Raw genomic sequence first — 21,094 nt, forward strand, 5'->3', positions numbered from 1 at the left:
ATCTGCACAATATTTTCATAGATTTTTATAAGTCTTGTTTACCTGTTCCCAAATTGCAGGAACCATTTGTATTTCTTTGTTGTTAAGTTTTCCACAAAGCTTTTCTAAAAATCAAAATTGTGTTTGAAACAGATATTGAACATGTTTTGTTTCCTGACAACCACACGTAGAGATTCAATTTGTATATGCTTCTCTGAATATGTCACACTGTGATTGCTCACACATTAACTGACACAGAGCAGGATGGGAAGCGCTTTTTCCTGTTCTATGAGAATTTTGGAGACTAATAAAAACACCAATGGTTTTGAAACAGATTTTAACATTTTGTAATGTGTAAAACAATGTTTTACTAGAAGGGAACCAAAATAAAACACCATGTCAGACAAAAAAAAGGATATTTTAGGTTTTGAAACACAGCAGTACGGAAACTTAAAACTATTTTCCTCATCTCCCAAATTAAAAGGATTTCAAATAGGAAAAACTGCAGAACAGACAAGGAAGATTTGTCTTGCAAATAGTCTCGGTTAAAATAAATCAGACATTTTCTGCTGGAGCCCAAATCAGAAACTGCTAACCAGATCTGGCCACTCCTGCAGACATCATCATCCTTTCTCCCTCCCAGAAAAATCCTCTTCTCTTGACAGCATTGGCTCATGCATTTCCTCTAGAAAAACAAAGATAACTGACTTCCACCCGCTGTACAGACATATAGTAAACTTTTGCACTGCTAATTATTCTACATGCAGGGACATAACTTCCCCCTTGATCTTCATTAGAGAGGAGGGAAATTCCAAAGTTTCAGAGGTTTTGTTATTGTCTTGAGAACTACAGGAGCAACTCAAGAAATACATCTAGCAAGACAAGACAGAGGATGGGTTTTGGAGGTGGTGCAGAAGCTCAGGCACGGGCTGGGGCTGTGGAGCTAGGTTGGAGAGCTCCCAGCAGCAAGTTTTTCATCTGTCCAACATTCCTACAGCTGGGAATTACAAAGGCGGAAAGAAAAGAGAAAAGGAAAAAAAAAGAAAACAAAACCCCAAACCTGCATTCATTTTAGTGGTGTAAATGCAAGATCTGCCTCAAATTCAGATCTGCGGCAAGACAACGGGAGTCACGTTTGCTGCAGCAGCGCCTCGCTGCGCCCGGGGCCTTGCGGCACCCCGTGACGGAGCAGGCAACACACCTGATCTGATCCTCGCTGCACCGTGCTACTCCCACACGTGTGCAGAAACGCACTTGCCGACCCCCCCTTATCGCACACACCCTTCCCCAAGCCCCCTGGGCCTTTAATGCACCCACGCTCCCACTCCTTGGATTTTATACACCCAGCAGGATGGCTTACGCAGCCGGCCGAGGGACCTGGAAACGGTGACGGCTGCTGGTGGCAGGCGGGTGGGGAGGGGGAGAGAGGGAGAGCGCAGCAAAGAACGGAGGGGAATATATGTGTTTTGAAGTGAAGTTTAGCTCCAGGGTTAACTGCATGATGAATGACGGCAGGTGCATACTTAACAGCATCACATTAGTGGAGTCCTCTTCCCTCGCTGCCCACTGCAGTGCCAATGTAGCATCTCTACTGCAACGAACGCTGTTTCAAGGTTACTTAAGCAATAAATTATGTTATATGCTTAACATCCCCGCCGACAACACCCACCCATGACTCGTTCATCCTCCCCATTTATTTTCCCTTCGCAGATGCATGGCTGGAAACCTGCTCCGTCTTTCACCACATTACAGAGAAGGAGGAGCCACTTCCACTCAACAAGCTGTGGAAACAGCTACAGCTCGATAATTAGAACAGGGGCCAGATCCTCCATTGCCAGAACCTCTCTTGGCTCCGCCAAAGTTTTGGGAGCTGTGCTGATTTACACCAGCCACTGATCTGCTGCCAGGAACATACCAGGCAAACCAGCAGGGAAAGTCTGTAGCGGGTTCAGGCACAAGGCAAAAAATGCAAGGGACAGTGGCCGAGCTGCTAAAGAGGGAATTGTTATAGAGTCATAAGGCTGCAAGAATCCCTGCTCCGCGGCCAGCTTGCCATCAGCCTGCAACCTCTGTGCCGTTGCCTGCGTGAAGCAATTGCAAAATCCCCTCAAAATGGCACATACTCACGTTGAAGCAGTGATTCTGCCTCCAGTTTTAACTGGACACATCAAGAGAACTGATCCCAGGAGTCAACCACCCCTTTTTCCCCCACCAGTCCCAGGAATAAGCAGCAAGTTTCAGTCCCGGAGACATCCTTCCTCACGCAGGGACGAATGCTTTCTTTCTAGCATTGAGACAGGAGCCGACCCAATTTCACATCCCACATCAGCTTCTCGGTTAGATGCATCTAAAACAGCAACGCATCTGCTCCTCCATCCCTTGGCACCAAGCACGCCCCGGGGTGAGCAGCGCAGAGGGCCAGTGCGACCATCCTTTGCCGTGATGCCATATGGCTCCGTCAACAGCAGTGCCTGGCCTGCTCTACCGTCAGACCTCTACGTGCCAGATGCCCTTGTAGGCAGCTGCACGCAGGATTAAGTGCAACGTGTTCAAACCATGTACAATTATGTGCAACCATTTCTCCACTGCAAATAGATGGAGTACCAATGGAGCAGCAGTTACGGTCTTGCATTAGTAATTTCCAAAGGACAGTTGTGTGGCCACTGTCCATTACAGCCAGGGCAAATGAAGATGAATGAAAGTGAGCTTAGATGCTCCATATGCCTCTGCTCGTTTACTGCAGGGAGGCCTGGATTACGTGAAGCATCAAAAGGGAAAGTTTGCAAGGCAAAGAGTTACAATTCCAACCTGAATCTCAGAATATAATGTATTTAGCTGCAGATGCAAGTCAAAGCACCTGAGATTTCAGTGATTTTAAGCATTAGCAAATGGGATCTGGTCTCTTCTCGTCAAGATTTTTTTTGCCTGTCAGTCCTACCTAGTACTACTTCTCTATTGCTTTGCAGCAGTGGATCTCAGAGAACTTATTGGCTATAAACCCCAGCAGCACTAGGTGAGAGATGACCAGTGGCATTCCCAAGCTGCAGAGGAACTACCAAGGAATAAAGCCACAATGAAAATGTGAACCTGGGAAGACCCTTAGAAGCAGTCTCAGAGGAATGGAGCACCAGCAGGTCCCAGCAACTTCACTGGGTACCAGGGGAGGGGGGCAGAACATGGAGCTAATTAAGGAATATACCCTCAGCATCTCAAGGCTCCAGGAAACAAGAGGCAAAATAAGCTTCACAGAAATGTCTGAAAATTTGCCTGAATTTCAAGGTCATGCAGCAAATCAGGAAGAACAGGACCCAGGTGTCCTGAGCGTGATCCCTTTCTACCCTAATCAGCATGGCCTCACATAACCATTTGAACAATTGGCTTATTTCACAAAGTGACTTATAGATGCTATTGTAAGCAGATCCAGTCAATATATTTATTTTCCTTTTGATATACAGCTACAATAGGAAGCCATGCATGAAGTTTATTAAACCTGGCTAATTTTCTATCAGTTCTGCAAAGTATCGATTCTTTGCATACAGTTATCTGGCTCAGCCTCAACTTGGAGAAAGAATCATTTAAAAAAAAAAAAACCCAAGAAAGCATCCAATTTCTCTGAAACAAAGTTAATCTGAGACGGCAACGTGTCACTGTCCTCATGGGCAGAGCCCTTTGATCGATCGAGCCAAAGACAACTGTGTTATTTAGGAGCCATTTGCAAGCTGGCAAATTAAGCAAGGATTTTTTTTTTTTAAAGGGCTGGTGGGGGGGGGGGAGAAGTAGCAGCTTTACAATGGCAGTAAAACATCCAAATGATTTCTTTCCCCTGGCAGGGCCAGATTCTGCAGATTTTAGGGGCAAGAAAGCAGCACAGAAGGATCTGCCCCTCTCCATCTCCCCAAGCCCAATGCAGGGACTGAATTCCCTTTGCTGCACCAATATTTTGACATCCTGGTGAGTCAAGAGCAGATCTGGCCTCCAAAGGGGTACGGGGCAGGATCCTCACATGCAGTGCAAGTGGGGAGGAGGCACCCCAAGTGCTGTACTAGCAAGGTGCAAGCATCACAGGAGCATGAACATGTCCATAGGAGCCGCAGGTGCTCCTGGCTCACGGTGCAAGCAGCTCCGAAGCAGTGAAGCCTGGAGCAAGGCGACAGGGAACAAGGTCTGGTGTTTGCATGGGTCTTCTCCTCCCTGCATCCCGGTGGGTGCCTGGCCCACGTCTGCCTCCTTGTGCTGTTCTCAAGCCTCCCAGGCAGATAATGCTTCTGAAGCCACACGTTCCTGAAAGTTCTTGAGAGCACAACTGAAAACCCTGTCCAGCAGGAACTTCACAAACCTAATCCCCGATTCTCTGCCTTTCTCAGAGCATTTGCATAGTAAAACCAGAGGCAGGGAGTCTTTTATCTTTAAATCTTCATGCTTAACTGGTATTCTGCACAAACAAACCATTATCATGGCCATTTTGTGATGGAAACCAGCAATAAATGTAAAGATGCTATCTAAAACAATATGGCAACATGCTTTACCACATCAATCTCGTGGTGCCTACACTTAGATTAGCATGTCAGGCCAGTTTGCAGCGACTTCCTTTGGTTTAACTTAACCTGCTGCTTCTCCTGTGCCGTAGGCTGCTCGAGACCAGCTGCGAAGCATCATCATACAAGACAGAACATATGCACACGTAAACAAATTAAAGCTATCTCCAAAACAACAGGCCCCTGGCTTCCTGGAAGAGCTGCAAAGAGAAACTTAATCAACAGCAGCGGGTGAAACGGTAAAGGGGAGGAGATGGACCTCTGCTAATGAAGGCAGCGCTTGCAGATTGCAAATGCTTGCTCGCAGCACGCGAGGAGGGAACGGCAGGGTCAGCAGCACGAGAAGCGTGCGGAGCCTGCAACCACGCTGGCTCCAAGGAAGGTCTGGGCTTCGCAGCGCAGGGCAGCCAGTTTAAGCACATGCAAAAAGAGCAAGGAGCTGAGCCGGGCACAGGCTCAGCCTTGGCCCTGCGTGTTACGGCAGGTTAGAGCTGCAGCTATTGTGGGTACATTAGGGCTGGTACCATGTTCTTTCCTGGCTTCACCGGGTCCCTCCCCAGGGGCTCGTTAACAGGCTGAAGTTGCAGCAAAATCAGCTGCACACCAAACTGTTAAACCTCTGCGCACCTCTGTGCAGATGCTTTGGTGTCAGTTTAAGCCTGCCTGCCACTGGCTTCACCTCGCGTCTTTAAACGAGGGAGTGCCGACACAGAAAAATGAAATAGCAGAAACCTTTCCCTTTGCTTTCCAGCTGCAGGCTGGTCCCTCACCCCAGCAAGCTCTCTGCCAAGTTGGATATCCTTCCCTGCTCAAAACCTCTGCCTTGGCTCTACAGGCCCAACCAGAGGGCAGTTGCTTGCAGTGTATCCTCTGGGCGCTCATGGCCAGTGAGATTAAACCAGAACAAGTCTTACTGAAAAGTGTGTTAATTTAGCATTAAGGAAAACACATTTAAAAAAAGCCACTCATGCACATGCCTCGTTGTTTGCTCCTTTCTAACCTTACACTTCGATGAACAGCTAAATCTAACTGGTTTTAAATCCTCTTAACCTGTAAGAGCAGGGCAGCCAGTGTATGTTCTCTTAGCAAACCTAGAAACCCTTTAAGATATCCCAGGGCCTCTTAGAAGAGTTCTTGCAGCCTGCCTCCTTGCTCTGCAAGCTAGACCCACTTCTATTTGCCAGAAGAAAGCGCTGGAGAAACAACTGGGAGCTCCAGCTCCTCCTTGCCTCAGGCCACAGACTTGGGAGCAGACAGGCGGAGCGTGCCACTCGCAAATCCCCCGGTGTGATAACAAGCTGTCAGGGCATCCAAAAGCATGAGCAAACTGTCCCCAGCCATAACGGGGTTACGTTTGCTACGAGTGGGTCAGAGCTGCTTTACCTCAAGAGGATGCAACAGCTATAAAAGCAAGTTTTGGACAGTCCGACTTGTGACAGGCCACTCCATTCACGTGCTCACAGCCTGACATATGACCCAAACACCCCGAAAGCAACCCAGCTACGGGAGAACGCTCTCACTCATCTCACACATACAGTTAGTTGTGGGCAAGCCTGATTTTGAGCAATGGGCCGTTCTAGTTTAAAGCAGGTAGGAGCTGGCTCGCACTTAGACACGTGGTGAAAGGTATAAACTGCTTCGTTACTGTGTGCACCTTGCTCATGAACACCGGCTAAACTGATGGGGGAGAAAGTTTTGACAGATGTGCGCCCACAAGCAAAACTACCATGGCTTATTGTCACACCTGCAGGTCAGGCAGATGTTTCCTTTCAGATACAGATGTGTCAAGGGAAGACATCACTGCCCGACAGTGCTGTTCACTCACTCCTTGCCAGATGTTCCTAGGACCACAGCCCTGACAACTAACAGTAGAGCATTTAAAATAACTAGCTGATTTAATACAAGTGTTGTCTTAGTCCTAAGCAGTTAGAGGTTGTTTTATGTCCTAGACTACAAAGCTTTGTATAGCTAGTTTATTATATTTTTAAAACCATCTTAATATAACAGTAGACGATCTGCTATTCATCTTAGATGAGGCAGGAGGAAAGCTAGAGTCAGACTAATAGTAGAAAAAAATAAGAAAAATGTAATAGCCTAGACCCTGTTACTGCACAACCTAAAATCCCCTAGAAGCATATGAACAGAAATCAGCTTCTTTATTATGTCCACCATAAAATTCATGGAAGTTCATTGCTTTTTCTGCTTTTCAATTTCCCTCTCCAGAAGAAAGGGGCCATATCTGGGACTGAAACATGAAGTCTTATTCTGCACAAAGGATCAGTGGCTCCACTCAGAAAGCAGAACAGCTCTAATACTGTTCTCCTGGTAGTCAGGAAAGCTGTAATTCTTTATTTCTGAGCATCTTCTCTCAGTCAATATGTATGCGGCACACCAGACCCGGCGAACATCAAATCGAAAGCAGAGAGGCCCATGCAGCCGAGCGTCTGCATAGCTCCAGGTGGGTTCCCAATTCACCACGTCAGCAGAAGACACCAACGCCAACCATCAGCACTTTCAGCATCGGCAGCGCCAAGGGGATTTCAGGGAAATTCTTCCTCCCTGGCTGCTTCTGTCTAGGTGGCAACATCTGTGCAGATCCTTGAGCATCACTGCCAAGCGGCAGCACTCCTTCCCTCTCTGAGCTTACTCTTTCCTTCTGCCCCAGCAGTGTCCTCCTTTCTAACCTTCTCATTCCACATTCTAACTCTTTTCTGAAGCAGCAAGGTCTCCACTGCAAGGGGGGGAATCTCTTCAGACCATTCCCCTCTAAGCAGGCAGGGAAACCCCAGCCTGTTTTGCGTTGCAGGAAGCCCACGATGATTCCTTACAGTGCTCCTGCTGGCTCTGAGTCTGGATGAGCTGCGTCTCCTACTGCTTTTCCACCCCATGCTAATTTTCTAACTCCTCTTCCAAGACAAGCCGCCATTTAGGATAAGCAAGGCAGCTTGAGCGGTACAGACCCGCACAGCCCTTGCAAAAGCAGTTCTGCCTCACTTAGGTATTACACCCTGCCACGGGGCTGTGGTCCGGCACGCAGCTCTGGGGGAGGTGAGAGCTTCTCCACGCAGCTCCTCCGGCTGCCTGGAAACCCCACATCCGCCTCGCTGCCCTGCGGGAGGCTCAGTGCCCTGCCGTGCAGCTACCGCGAAGGAGCAGGTCTCCAAAGGGCTGTGCTGGCACGAATCCCACCCGCGCAGCGCAAGCCGGCAGGGTCCCCTCCACCACCGCTGCTAGAAGAGCTGCAAACACAGCTTTGCCTTTGCAGGCGATTCGGCTCCACCTGTGCAGCCCCATCCAGCTCCCCAAACCCAGCAATTTCCAAATCCGGGTCCCCTCACTCATCAGAAGGGGCTTGCAGGAGCTAAGCTTTTTTTTTTTCCCCCTGCAAAGCAGCAATTCCATTTTCCTCCGGCCTTAAGCAGCTCCCATCCATCTCGCGGCATTACAGAGCCCGTGCTGGTTGTTCGGCTGCCGCGAGTAATAACAGCTTGTACCGCCCAGATTACCCCAGGGAGCCGCACACCCGGCGTTGCGGGGTCCCTCGCCAAGGGGGAGAGCGGGAAGGGGCGGTGAGGGCAGGGGGACACGTGGGCCAGGAGGAGATGGGCGCCCGGCGCCGCCCTCCTGGGGGAATGCGACACCATGGGGGAGAGAAGACACCAGGGATATTTGGGAGAGAAAGTGATGGAAAAACGGAGGATCTGGAACAGCGGTGCACCCACACCATCTCCATGGCGTCTTATCACCTGGCAGAGGCTGCTTCCCCCCCCCCCAAGCGAGGCACCATTTTGAGTCCAGCGAGCTCCTCACCACAAGGCCATGGTGGGGCAGCTGCCACTGCAGACAGCAAGAGGAAAGACATGAAGAAAGGCAGAAGCGGAGAAGAGGGACGCTGAAGGAAAGTGGGCAGGAGGAAGGAGGGAAGGGCAGGGCACCGGGCAGGGAGGCAGCCCCCACCCCAGCCGGAGAAGCTTCTGGAAGGCGGCGGCAGGCAGGAGGCGTCGCCGCCATCTTGGGCTGCCTCAGAGGCCCCGCCAAAGGCCTCCCCTGGGACCACGGACATCGTCCCCGCCGTCCCGGCATGCGGCACCCGCTCCTCTCCCCTTTCCGTGCGGTGGCCGCACTCTTGTGCCTCCAGCAGGAAGGCGGCACCAACGGCACCGGGCCGGGCAGCCTGGCCCTCGCTGCGCCCCCGGGGCCGCCCCGCCTTGCCGGGGAAGGGCCGGCTCTTGGCAGCGCCGCCGCAGCATCCTCAGCGCTCACCTGCTGGCGCCGTGGGGCCTCCGCCAACTTGCAGGGCCTCGGGGACCCGACGCTTGAGCAAGGTCCCGCAGGTACCTTTGCTGCTGGAGCAGATGCTCGGCCTCGGAGGAAGAGCCATGGGCTGAGCAAGGCACTGCCACCCTCCTCCAGCAAGGGTGCTCCAGGGAGCTCCTGCCACCACGCCAGCGGGTGCCTGATGCTCCTCCTGGACCACCTTTACCACAGCCTGATCCTTCCCGCCTGCAAGGTGACCAGCGTCCTGGCTGCTGTAACAACCAACATCCACCTTGCTGCGAGGTGCCTGAAAAGGTACCAACGGTGGAGGTGGAGCAAGGAGCGGCAGCTGCTCACCAGCGCGCTTGGCGGTGACACCGGCTACGCCGAGTGTGCCATCTGCCTGGGGACCTTCGAGCAGGGCGAGGCGCTGAAGGTCCTCTCCTGCTCCCATGCCTACCACGGCAAGTGCATCGACCTGTGGCACCGTGCACAGCCCCGCGGCAAGACCTGCCCGCTCTGCCTGCGGCGCGTGACCGCGGTGGTGCTGATCCCCCTCCGCCATGCCCCGCGCATCCGCCAGGAGGAGGAAGGTGGACACGAAGGGAAGCAGGAATAACTGGGAAAGGCTCACCCCAACTTCCTCTTGGCAAGTCAGGACTCCCCCCGCCACCACACACTCCCTCCTCCACCATCCTCGTGACTCCAGCTCCAGCTCAGGCCTCCTGGGAAGCACCAAGTGCAGCACAGGATTAAAAAAAACACATGGAAATGAAGGAGCAGGGAATAAAGCCTGAAAGAACAAATGAAACACTTGAACACACATCCTTGGCTCTCCCATTTTGGGCTGCTGATCAAATCCAGGCTGGTTCCCAGCCGGAAGGTCTGCAAAGGCCACAAGCGCAGAGCCTGAGCAGTAATACAGGCTAGCTCTTGCCAAGCCCTTAGCAGGTCTTGCTGTTCCTTTTCTCACTGTGCCTCTCCTCGAGCTCTCCCTCACCAAAGCCTGCAAGAACAGGTTCATTACCACAGTTACCTGGTAACTTTTAGCATAGGACTTAGACTGATGAAACACTCTCCTCCATATTCAGATTTTCACATGCGGATAGTTAAAATGAACAAAAAAAGCTGAACAGAGGATGTTTTTGCTTGATGCCCAAGGTTCTCGGGGCATTTTGCCAAAGCTGGAAAAGGCAAGATATTTCCATTAAGATTTTCCCATAAAGAAAATGTCTTCCTCGCTTGCAGGGCGAGCAGCTGAAACTGGAGTCCATTTCCAGTGATGGGCAAAGTTGCAATGGCCCAGATTTGCTCAACTGCCTTTTTTAATTGTAGGCACTAGCAGATTATGGGTACTTTGTAGCAGGTCCATAAATGCTTTATAATCTGCTGTATGCATTAGAGCCCAGATTATCATGCTTGTACTTGGTAATAACACAGAGGAGGGATTGCCCGGACCCCTGGGAAATCCACGCAAAACACCTGGGCAGGGCACATGGTGCGGAGGGGGATGGTGCACATGGCAGGGCTCCCACAGACCAGCTCTCTATCCTTCTCCCACTTAAAGCTGGCTCTGGTGCTCTCTGTGCCACCTCTATAATTTGCCTGCATCTGCTCTCGCTTCCTCATTCACGCACACTGGCAAATAGCAGAGCACAAAACCTCTCCACATATACAGCTCTTTCTCATCTATCCAGCTCATGTTTTGGGCAGTGGCTCCAGTTGTTTCAGCTGTCTATTCTGTAAAAACATTGGTCATTCATTCCTTTGATCCTAGATGAAAGGAGGTGGTTACATGCATCAGTTCCTAAATCAGCTTCTAGAAAAAACTCCACCATCACTAACAGGGTGCAGGTCTGCCTCGCAGCAGGCTCCCTGCAGAGCTGGGGGCTTGCTCAGTCGGCAGGAGGGAGGAAAAGTGCCCCACGGGTCTTAATAAAGAACTGGGAGTACTGGAAGTACAAAGGTTTGCACTGGAAGGTCACTAGATGGCCCCAGATCTTCCTTCACTGCTAATCCCTGGTACTTCGCTTCAGCAGCCTGGTCCTCACTAATGCTACAGCATGACCCTAAAGGAGCAGCATGCCCTTACAAAAGGGGCACTGAGCTCGAAATAGGAATACCTGCCAAGATGCCTTAAGCAAAGCACTTACCCCCCCCCCCCCATTGCTTTCTCCACTCCTGGCCTTCGGCTATTCACAGCAGACAATCTGTTGCTACACATCTGTGCGATGCCCACTGCCCACAGACCTAATATAGATAAAGAACAAGTCTGATTATTTACAAACTCACATCACAACCCTGTCAGGCTGCTCTTCTCAAGCTGCAAAAAGCCTCCAAGGGAAAAAAGCTGTACAGACTTATTCCAAGTTAAATCAATGCTGGATCAGAAGCCAGTAATACATGTTCTGCTGGAGTTGCAACAATGTCCACCTGAGTCAGTCTCCTCTGAATCTTAGTTTGAACTGTTTCAGCGGGACCAAGGTTGGATTCTGCAGGCAGTTACACAGGGCTAAATCAACACTAAACTCCTCTGGGCAGAGCAGGCTTTGCTGTGGGATGTAAGCAGGAGAAGCTGGTTTTATATGCCTACTCCTGCACTAAGTGATAGCCCCAAAGAAGGGGTATAAAGGAACACAGGGACTTCAGGGGTGGTGAAGCAAGGGATCTGTTAATAGAGGTAAACAGTCTTTTCCTTTCTAGCTTGTATCTTTGTTCAAACTGTAAAATGGGACCCCATTCCCTGTAATTGCTCCGCTCTTGCACACAACTGCTGTCTCCCACGTGTGGCCTGTTGACATTTAAATAAATTGCAATTATTCCGATGAAGTAGATTGCAGGGACTCCAGAGAAAATGGGTCAAGAGTACATCCAGGAGCATCTGCAATGTATTTAACTCATGAATACAACAGGGGCAGAGCAGGAAGGAGTAGAGTGCTGGCTGTAATGCATGCAGCATGGGGCTGGAGGGGCCTTCAGGACAGCCTGGCACAGTCCCATGAGGGGGGTGGGAAGCTCGGCTCAACCTCAGCCAGCAAGAGCCAAAGCCTTCAGGACACCAGAGAGAGGAGCCAGACAGCAGTGATGCAAATGGACAGTGTGGAGGGGAACCAGAGGATGGGGCAGCTCTTCAGCCCTTTGATTAAAGACAATCTTGGCCAAAATCCTTCTACTGCCTTCCTCTCCTTCCTTCTGCAAAAGGATTTAGGGATTTCAGAGGCAGCTAAGGGAAGGAAAAACTATCTCACACTGCTTGTGGGTGGAATATGGGCATCCTGCTCCCCATCCAGACATCAGCTTCACTTCTTCCCTCACTCCCCAGTCTTCTCCATACCCCATTCCCTTCTTCCTCACACTCCAGCCTTTTCTCTTGGAGATGATCTGTCCCCTTTCATCCACATCTCCTTATGGGGCAGTGCTAGGTGTTAATGATCTCCTGGTTGGGACTGCTAACACCCAACTTCTCTTGGGTGTGGTGAGGCAGCCAGGATGGCTGCCTGTACCCTGCACATTCTAGGATATAAGAGAGTGTGCTGGAGCAGCCAGAAGATAATGGCATGCATGCTCAGGGTGGGAGACAAGCACAATGCATGTATGATCTACACAGCAGAATATGAAGAGTATCAGCCAATCCTTCCTTGGTCCCACATCTGCCACAGCATACATACACAGCTGCTTGTCCGGCCCCAAAGACAGACCTATCCCTTATGCAGGTGACTGCTAGAGCATAAGGCTTTAATTTGGAGGCAGAAATGGAGAACTGAGTGCAAGAAAAGAGGGGAGGACTTCAAAGGAAGTTGGACAACAGTAGGATGATGGACGCCATCACAAGAAGCATAAGACCAAGCCAAAAATACACCCTCAAAGAGTTCTCCCAATGCACCTCCATTTCCTTTTTCATCTCTTTCTCTGCCAGGAAGCATTCAGCTTCCTCCCTCAGAAGGTTTTTGTTTTGTTTTTAAATGCATCAAAATGTCTTCTTGCAAGTGTAAAACTCTTTAGATGAGGGAAAATAAAATCGATTTGAAATCACAGCTGCTGGGAGTCTCTGGTACACACACACATACTGTCTGCTGACATTTTCTGTAGCTCTTTTCCCAGTGAAATCTGTCTCAAGCAGAGCCCAAGGGGGCTAGTAACGAATCAGTTGCCTAGTATAAGAGTGATTTTTTAACTACAGGTCCAACACAACTGCACCAGGAACCATGGGGCTACTCCCAAGTGGATCGTTAAACAAAAAGGGTTGTTTGTTAAAAGATACAGGTTTTTAGGGATTTGTGCTTCAGAATTGACCTGGGTTCACTGCATATCCAGAGCTAGTTTGTTCCAACAACCAGGAGAGCTATTGCCTCCCCATTGGGCTGGTGTTCCTCCAGGCACTGAGCAGTCACCATTTCTGAGTCAGGAATTGACTGAAAGACAGGAGCTTCCCTGATGAACACCACTCGGAGAGGGGGACACCACTTGTGCCTCATGCTTTTCAATCCTTTTTCAGCTTTTACCACAATAGCCATTTAGAAAAAAAACCCAAACCAGTTTTTATACCTAGAAGCTAAAGTTTATTCATTTGATCCCAGCAGCTGAGATTTTAAAGTAAATAAGGTGAATACCTCAAAATACAGAAGCTGACAACAGATTTCCCAAGCTCAACGACCATCCCCTCCTACCAGGACAGGAGTCCAAGCAAGTTTAGCCCCAGCTACAGCCCAGGTGTATCAGCCCCTTCTGCAAGCCCACTCTCTTGCATGCAGATCTCCTTGTGAAAATGCAGCTGACAGCTGAGAGCTGATTCCAGGCCACACAAATGAACATTTCAGCTTCTGCTAGCTGCAGTTCTGACAGTTACTAATCAAATTAGTTCAAATGACAAAACCCCCTCTACCCTAAGCAATTCCTCTGGCCTGGTATCAAAGGATCACAATTCTAAAGAAAAAAGTGAGTTCATTTGGCCAGTCTGAGCTGCCATATGAACCCCCAGCAGCAGAGACCAAGCCTAACAGCTCGCTCCCACTCTGCCATGTTTTTTAGGAATTGCTGTGGCAGCCACAAGGAAGCATTCCAGTTTACAAGGGGCACATTGCTGATGAGGACACTCATTTGTCCCACCTGCCCAACACCAGCAACATGATACCAGCATCCTACCAGGGCCCAGAGGAAGGGAAATTTGGCTGAAGGGAGATGAGACAGAAGCCACAAGCATGGAGCAGACCAAAGAGGAAGGGGAAAGAAGTGTTTAGGCAGGCTGGCAGTGATGTTACGTGAACCCAGTCTTGGGAAATAGCCACCAGGTGATGTCACAAAGATCTGCAGAAATGATGCAGGAGTGTTGCTTAGCAGCTGGAGACAATGATAGAGATGTGTTGCATCCTGGGAACTTCCACATCAGGATGGTGAACTAAAAGCCTACTGCAGAAGCCTCCAGGGCAGAAGCAGGGTTCGATCTCCATCCTGCTGCTGCTATTCCAGGTCATGACATGGTGGTAACGCCTAAATGGGATGATTCCTCTGTGATTGCATCTTACAGTCTTCCTTTGGGACCATCTCAGAAATCTGTATTCAGAGCTACTCAACAGCATTCAGCATGAATTTTCCGCTTCATCTTCTTCACTGTGTGGTTGCCACCTTCTTCTATGACACTGCTGTTGCAGAAACCTTCAGCCATGTGGTTTACAACCACAACTCCATGTGCGTTGCTTATAAAGCCCTGCCTGCATGCTTTGGGCCACCGCTCCCAGTAGAAGGGATGACAGGGTATATGATCAGGGTGACACCACCAAAAGCTTGCCATGCAATAGAGCATCTGCCAGCAACCAGTAACACCTCTGAGACATATATTGCACTCATACAGGGGTCTGGCTGCTCTTTTGTTGAGAAAGTTCTTCATGCCCAGCAGGCTGGATATGAAGCTGCTGTTGTGTACAATGTGGATTCAGAGAAGCTGGTGAACATGATGTCTGATGACAAGGAAGCCCAGCAGCAGATTGAGATACCATCACTCTTCACTGGACAATCGGTCTTCCTCCACTTGCAAAGGACTTTGAATTATGAGAAAGGGGCATACATCAGCCTTATACCACCCAAACACTATTTCAATCCTTGTCAAGATGCTGCTAAAATTTTATGGGACACAACTTGGCAGTACTGGCTACTCCTGATGAAATACCCCTCTTACTACATCCTGCACTGCATTGCATGGGAGTTTGGATTCATGTTCAATGTGATCATTGCCACTATCCCACTTGTGATTGGCATGAGCTGGTACAGGAAAGCCCGTCAAATAACAGTGCGCGCTTACCAGCGGGGAGACAAGTATGAAACCTGTGTCATCTGCATGGCAGAGTATGAGGAAGGGGACCAGCTGAAGATCCTGCCCTGTTCCCACGCTTACCACTGTGCCTGCATTGACACCTGGCTCCATACCCAGCCTGGGAAGAAGACATGTCCCTTCTGCAAGCAGCAGGTGAACACCCATGGGCAGTGTGTCCACCTGGATGTGAGAAATAACCCACCAGAGCACACTGGTGAGGGCTTGAATGAGGAAGAAGAGGAGGAGGAACAGAGCCATGAGGGCAGTGCATTCAGAGAAGGACACGGGGATGAGTATGTTGAGGGGGAGAAAGATGACTGTGCAAGCACAGTGGAAGAGGAAGGGTTTGATGACCTGGAAAACGGCACCATTTGAGCTGTGACTAGACTATGTTAACATTAAACCAAGGCAAACTTCCCTGTGCTTTCCCTCAGCTTTCAATCCAGGCTAGCTTTTATTGGGAAGCAATTAACAGTGCAGTTTTGGCTCCCTTCCTCTGGTTTCCACAATAAAAAAGGAAAAGGCAAGAAACTTCAGCTGGAAATATCAAATACTCCTTTGGTCAAATCAACAGGGAGAGGCAGACAGGAGGGGAGAAGAGGGAGGAGATTTAAGAACCTTTGATAATCACTGGGATCTGGTTTACATCTGCCAGGTTGCTTCCTCAATTCCCTCCCAAAACATATGTGCATGTACAGATGCACACACTGAACCTTGCTTTTCAGCAAGACCTAAGAGGAATGCCCAGAAATCCCAGGTGAGAAATACCTCCCCATGTATCCCAGTTAGCAGGAACCATTTCCTAGCCTAAGCCACAGTACAGAGGTAAAAAATGCAGGGTACTAAAACACAAAGCTGAAGTGACTCCCCCAACAGCAGTTGAACAGTACCAGGGCTGGGAGGAGACTGCAAGCGTCTAGCATCCCCCCAGCATCTCATCATCCAGCGCTGTGCCTGCAGATGCATGCTGTCCCCCACGTAGTGGCCAGCTCAGTAGAGTTTCCTGCAGAGGACAGCATGGCCTTTAACTATACAGGCAGAAAAACTGTGCTGGAAATATTGAGGGCACTTTAGACACTATTCCTTCAGACAGGAGGTGATGCCAGTGGGAGGTAGAGGTCTTTACAGCAGGATTCACTTTGTGGAGCTGGGTAGATAGAAAAAAGCGAAACACTTCTGATCACAGCATAATTGGCTGCTTTTGCCTGCTGGCTGGCCATCTCGCATGCTCGCAGATGCTGATGTGACAGGTACATGTAACCTCCTGCTACCTAGGTTGTTCCAGGTCATTATCCAAATGTGCCTAAGCACCTTAAGGGGAGCTGGATTTATGTACTAACATGATGCAAACAGATCTTCGCCTCTTCCCTAGATACATTGGACACAGTCATATTATTTGGGTAGCCTCTGAATACATTTCCATTTCTGCTTAGAACAGCAGAAGCAGAAATCAGTGCAGACTCCCCAGACTCATACCGATGGCTAACGCCCACTGTGGGTGCGGCATTCAGCCAAGTCACAAACTGCATATGGGGATACAGTAGCTGGAAACACTCACAAAACCACTATTAGCATTTAATCTCACATAAGAGAAAGGCAGAAAAACTCTTTACTAAATACTTCATGCCAAAAACTAAGAAAGTGAACAGCTCTAACATACTGTGACCAAGACAAACCTTCACAGCTGTACAAAGGCTAAATTCCTAGATCAAAGGCTCTCCTCTAAACATAAAACATCCTAATTCTTATGAGCAGTACCCAAGAAGTGGGCTGTCAGCAGATCACTATTAGGACCATGAAGCAAGACAACACAGCTATGACTAGCAAATGGGACTAGTGCCTTGCAGCATTTTGCTTTTGAATAGCTACATTAAGACTCTTGAAGCAGCAGGAGTTTAGATAATGCTGTCTGAAAACATCAGGTCTTAGATCTGAAAAGTATGCTCTCCGAAACCCAGAAATCCTAGCGACTTTTGAAAATACCAGCTGCAGTTCAAACAGACAGCACCCAGACTACTCTGGTATCTCCAAGGTATACTCAGAGCTAACACACTGCAGTTATCTTAGTGCTGGGAAAAATACATAAATGTGATGTCCAGAGGTGAGCTGGACCTGGATCCGTCACTCTTATCCCAGGGAAACCTAGGTAGCTTCAGGTGGGAGCAAAACAGGAAACTGGAGTTTGATTTTTTTTTGCAGTGGAGAGGCTTCAAACCAATTTCTCCTGGAATGAAACATGACAGCATTTCCAAGGATTTGATGGAAACAAGTCTTTCTGCTAGTCCTCAGACTGAGCAATTTCATTTGTGGAACAAACGGGGGAAAAATGATTTAAGTCAGTTCACAGGAAAACCACACTTCTCTGCAGGGTGCACAGCCTCCTGGGAGCCACAAATCACCTCCGCTGCTGAACAAGGCCCCTCAGGGTGCTTGCAGAGGGGAAGGAGATGGGTCCTTCAGAGGGCGATTAGCAGCAGGAAGTTCACTTAGGTGCCCTTAATTGCCTTCTGGAGGTAACTCTCCTGTCACCAACTCAGAGAGATGGGACTAGCTTAGCTAAGCTGTACAAATGCCATACCTTTTCATCAACTCCTGAACATCCTGGAGCAGCCATACCCAAAATTACCCCTGTCTACAGACCCTGTTGAGAAAGGTGACCCCAGGTCCTCAAGGGGAAGAGAGTAAAAGAAAAGATGGCAGCAGCATTCCCATCTCCTGTCTCAACACTCACCACCCTGATTTGCCTTCAGCTGAGCTCTGGGAAAGCACAGCCACTGCAGATGGGCAGGGAGCAGCCTGAAGAGCCAGCATTTTCAGCATGCTGGTGGCATGATTGGCCAAAACAGGCTGCTGCCTCCCACAACAAGTGCCTCACATCCTGCTGATGGAGTGATTGAACAAGACCCCCGGGCCAGACCTTAAGATGGCTCTGGATAATGATGCAAAAAGCTATGGTGCCATCCAGCTGCAGAGTGCTGGGCTTGTCACGAGAATCCCCAGGGGAATTCTCTGGGCTGTATTATGCATGAGGTGAGATGAACTGATCGTAGTGCCCTTAATATCTATGAATCCCTTTCCATCTTCAAAAGCAGTACATGCTCTAGACAGGCTCTTTTACTGAAATGGGTCAGTAGAAAAATAGTTCCTTCTTACAATGCAACACCACATTGCCTTAATTTAAAAAGGAGAGAAAAAAGGAACAGGATCTGGGTAAGAACAAGACAAGCTCTTCACTGTTTAATGATATCAAAGCCTATTGCACTGGAAGTCTGAAGAGTGTGCCACAGAGAACCTGACCTCCAGCCCTACAGCTGTCAGATCCGCCGCCCTCCATCAGCATTAATGACACTCCTAACATAGCAAGGTTAGCTTATTGCCAGGGTGGGACAGAGCCCTTGTAGCCTGGGTGAAGATTATTAACTCCTCTGGAGGTAGCACTATCCTAGCTTTTAAAATAAACTGCATCAGATGATGCACCAGAGGAAAAAGGAGACAGAGGTCTGCACCCTGCTGGGGCAGACCAGTTGACCGTGCAGACACTGATGGAGCTGTATATCCTGCAGCAGCACAGGGCTGTGGCTGTCCCAGGGCAGCAGCACTGCAGCTTGATTGTGAATCAAGAGAGAAGTTAAGGGAAGTACAGTACGATGAGTTCTGGGAAAGGCCAGGCTGGAAAACGGACAGGCAGAACTTCAGGGAGGATTCACGGTTTCTGCAGTGGTGCTGTAATGGCAGTGCATTTAGTTGTCAGCAAACCAGAGGAGGCAAGAGATGAGAAGAGAGCAGTTACTGGGAAAGGGACCCTGATCTCTGCATGTCCCACGGCTCAAATTGAAGGGAATCAGTATCTGCAGAGTTTGACTCAGGTGCCAAAAAGGGCTGGGAGTGTGTGTGGGGGGGGGGGGGGTAAGGGGAATGCTATTTCATGGATCCTGCCAAGAACAGCTTGGAGAAGCAGCCAGACCCCTGAAGAACCCATTGGAAAGCCCTAACAAGAAGGGTGAGGATGAGCCTATGTGAACATTTGAGCTGAGCACCATCCCTGTCTAGAAGCCTCAGTACAACCCATATGGGCCAAATCTCCACTGATAACTCTGCCCTGTGGGAGTACCTACAGGCGCCTGAAAGTGCTCAAAAGCATTGTGCCTAAGTGAGCTGCCAGCAGCCCTCCTCCTTTTCGCAAGCTCCCTGCCCCCATAAACCAAGCTCCACTGCACATACTCTATTAAGCAATAACCAGGTTCCGGCGTGGCCTCGAAGAATGACTTACAGATCTCATTTGTCAGGGGGTTCTTTGCCGTTTCTTGCACATTTTATTGCAGGCTTTTTTGTGCACAAACAGTTCAGTATATTGCTGGGAGAGTCACCAGACTGTGACCCAGAGGGAAGCAGCTGATGACCCAGCACTAGGAACTATTGGGCTTAACCACCAGAACATCAACATTATAGATCACTGGGAGCAATTAGGGTGGCTGAATACCCCGTGTGCAGCCTAAGGGCAACTTTCCAGAAGGGACATTTTCCCCATGCAGAACCAGCACTAAGCCTCAGCAACAACACTTAAGGAACTACTTTGAGGGTTTAAGTGAGACTTAAGTGATCTATAGATCCTGTGCAGGCCAAAGGCAGGAATTTCAACCTTGAAGACTCAAGTCTAATGCCTACTGTAATAAAAAGTGAGGCAACTTCTCTGCGGCACAACTCCATTGACATCAATAGCGTTACAGCAGCAGGAGCTTTACCTTTGATCTCTGAAATCCACCTGGGGAGGAGACAGAAGGAAGGAGAGTCCTCCTGCCCACAGGGCCAGGAGTCTCTGCTACCCAAAGGCTGCAATGTGCACAGAAATCTTCCTTCCTCGGGCCGTATTGCCTACCTCCCACACAATCACATGGCAGGAAATTTTTCTTGCAAGGTAGGCATTACTAGGGCCTCCCTTTCACTGAGCAAGCAGGTGTGAAAGCATCCTCCCCCCTATAGACACCCATCCCCTTTCTCTTCTTGCTCTTCTTTCTTATCCCCTTCTGCCTTTCTTTCCCACACTTCATGCTGCTTCCCTTTCTCTCCCCTGCTCCGAGAGCTTTGTATGCCCTGGAACAAATCAAGTTACCCCAATGTGTATTTTTTTTTGCATGCAGGAAGCATGGTACAGCTAAGCCAGGAATCCAGTTCTCCGGGGTAATCTGGAAAGTACAGCTTGTACATTACTCACTACAGTAGAACAATCAACAGAGTTTCTGTAATGCAGTAAGATGGATTGAAGCTACTTAAGAATACAAGGAAATGGGATCAGTACTTTAAAAAAAAAAGTAGCTTGACTCACCAAATCCTCTTCTACTATAGCAGCTCTGAGCTCATGCACAGCCTTAGATTTCACACATTAGTGTGCTGCAGCACAGATGCTTACAGCTGGCAACACTAGACCTGCTGAACAGCAAGCAGGCAAGCCCCCACCACGGGTCACCCATACCTCGGTTATTCTGATAGAAATGCACGACAATCCCAAGCCGAGGTAACAAGGAGCAAGATGCAGCTCCACTATGTTGCTCCCATCCCTTCCTCCGTGTCTGCTTTTGCATTAGAATCATTCTGCTCTTTGGTACTTTTCCCTTTCAAATATACTTGGAAAATAAAGATCCCACTCTTCCCATTGTAACCGCACCAAGACCTGAGCAGACTGCAAAGTCTCAGAGGCTTCAAGCTACTTGTTCTCTCACTTAATCACCAAGATTGATTCCACACCTCCCTTAAAGAGATGATGCGTGATCAGGTACAAGACTCCTTCCCTGACCCAAAAACCATTTTCTCCACAAATCTCTCCCTTCTTGAAACCAGAGATGCTATTCCAAGACTTTGAGAAATGATATACCAACAGGGTAAAGTCTCTCCAGGGCCAGATACCACTAGCCACAGTAGCACTGGGAAAGAGGCCATTCCTATTACTGACTAGGCATCATAGATCTTGGGAAGCATCCTCCACAGAGACATCCCCCACCGGAATAGCCAATAACAGTAT

The 21,094-nt window shown here is 49.3% G+C and overlaps 2 protein-coding genes across 2 annotated transcripts; both read left to right on the plus strand.

Moving 5' to 3' along the window:
• The first annotated feature begins 8,595 nt into the window (after positions 1-8,595).
• Positions 8,596-9,390, plus strand: LOC136994555 (E3 ubiquitin-protein ligase ZNRF2-like). The gene has a single exon (XM_067313074.1). It carries the CDS (start codon positions 8,596-8,598, stop codon positions 9,388-9,390), a length of 795 nt encoding a protein of 264 aa, XP_067169175.1.
• Positions 9,391-14,352: 4,962 nt separating this feature from the next.
• On the plus strand, positions 14,353-15,453 carry LOC106496890 (E3 ubiquitin-protein ligase RNF167-like). Its single transcript, XM_013957648.2, has one exon. It carries the CDS (start codon positions 14,353-14,355, stop codon positions 15,451-15,453), a length of 1,101 nt encoding a protein of 366 aa, XP_013813102.2.
• The last annotated feature ends 5,641 nt before the right edge of the window (positions 15,454-21,094 follow it).

The sequence above is a fragment of the Apteryx mantelli genome, chromosome 30 (assembly GCF_036417845.1).
Source record: "Apteryx mantelli isolate bAptMan1 chromosome 30, bAptMan1.hap1, whole genome shotgun sequence".
NCBI lineage: Eukaryota > Metazoa > Chordata > Aves > Apterygiformes > Apterygidae > Apteryx > Apteryx mantelli.

Bases quoted from the DNA above. Each gene is read 5' to 3' on its own strand.
- LOC136994555 (XM_067313074.1), top strand. From the start codon at position 8,596: ATGCGGCACCCGCTCCTCTCCCCTTTCCGTGCGGTGGCCGCACTCTTG.
- LOC106496890 (XM_013957648.2), top strand. From the start codon at position 14,353: ATGAATTTTCCGCTTCATCTTCTTCACTGTGTGGTTGCCACCTTCTTC.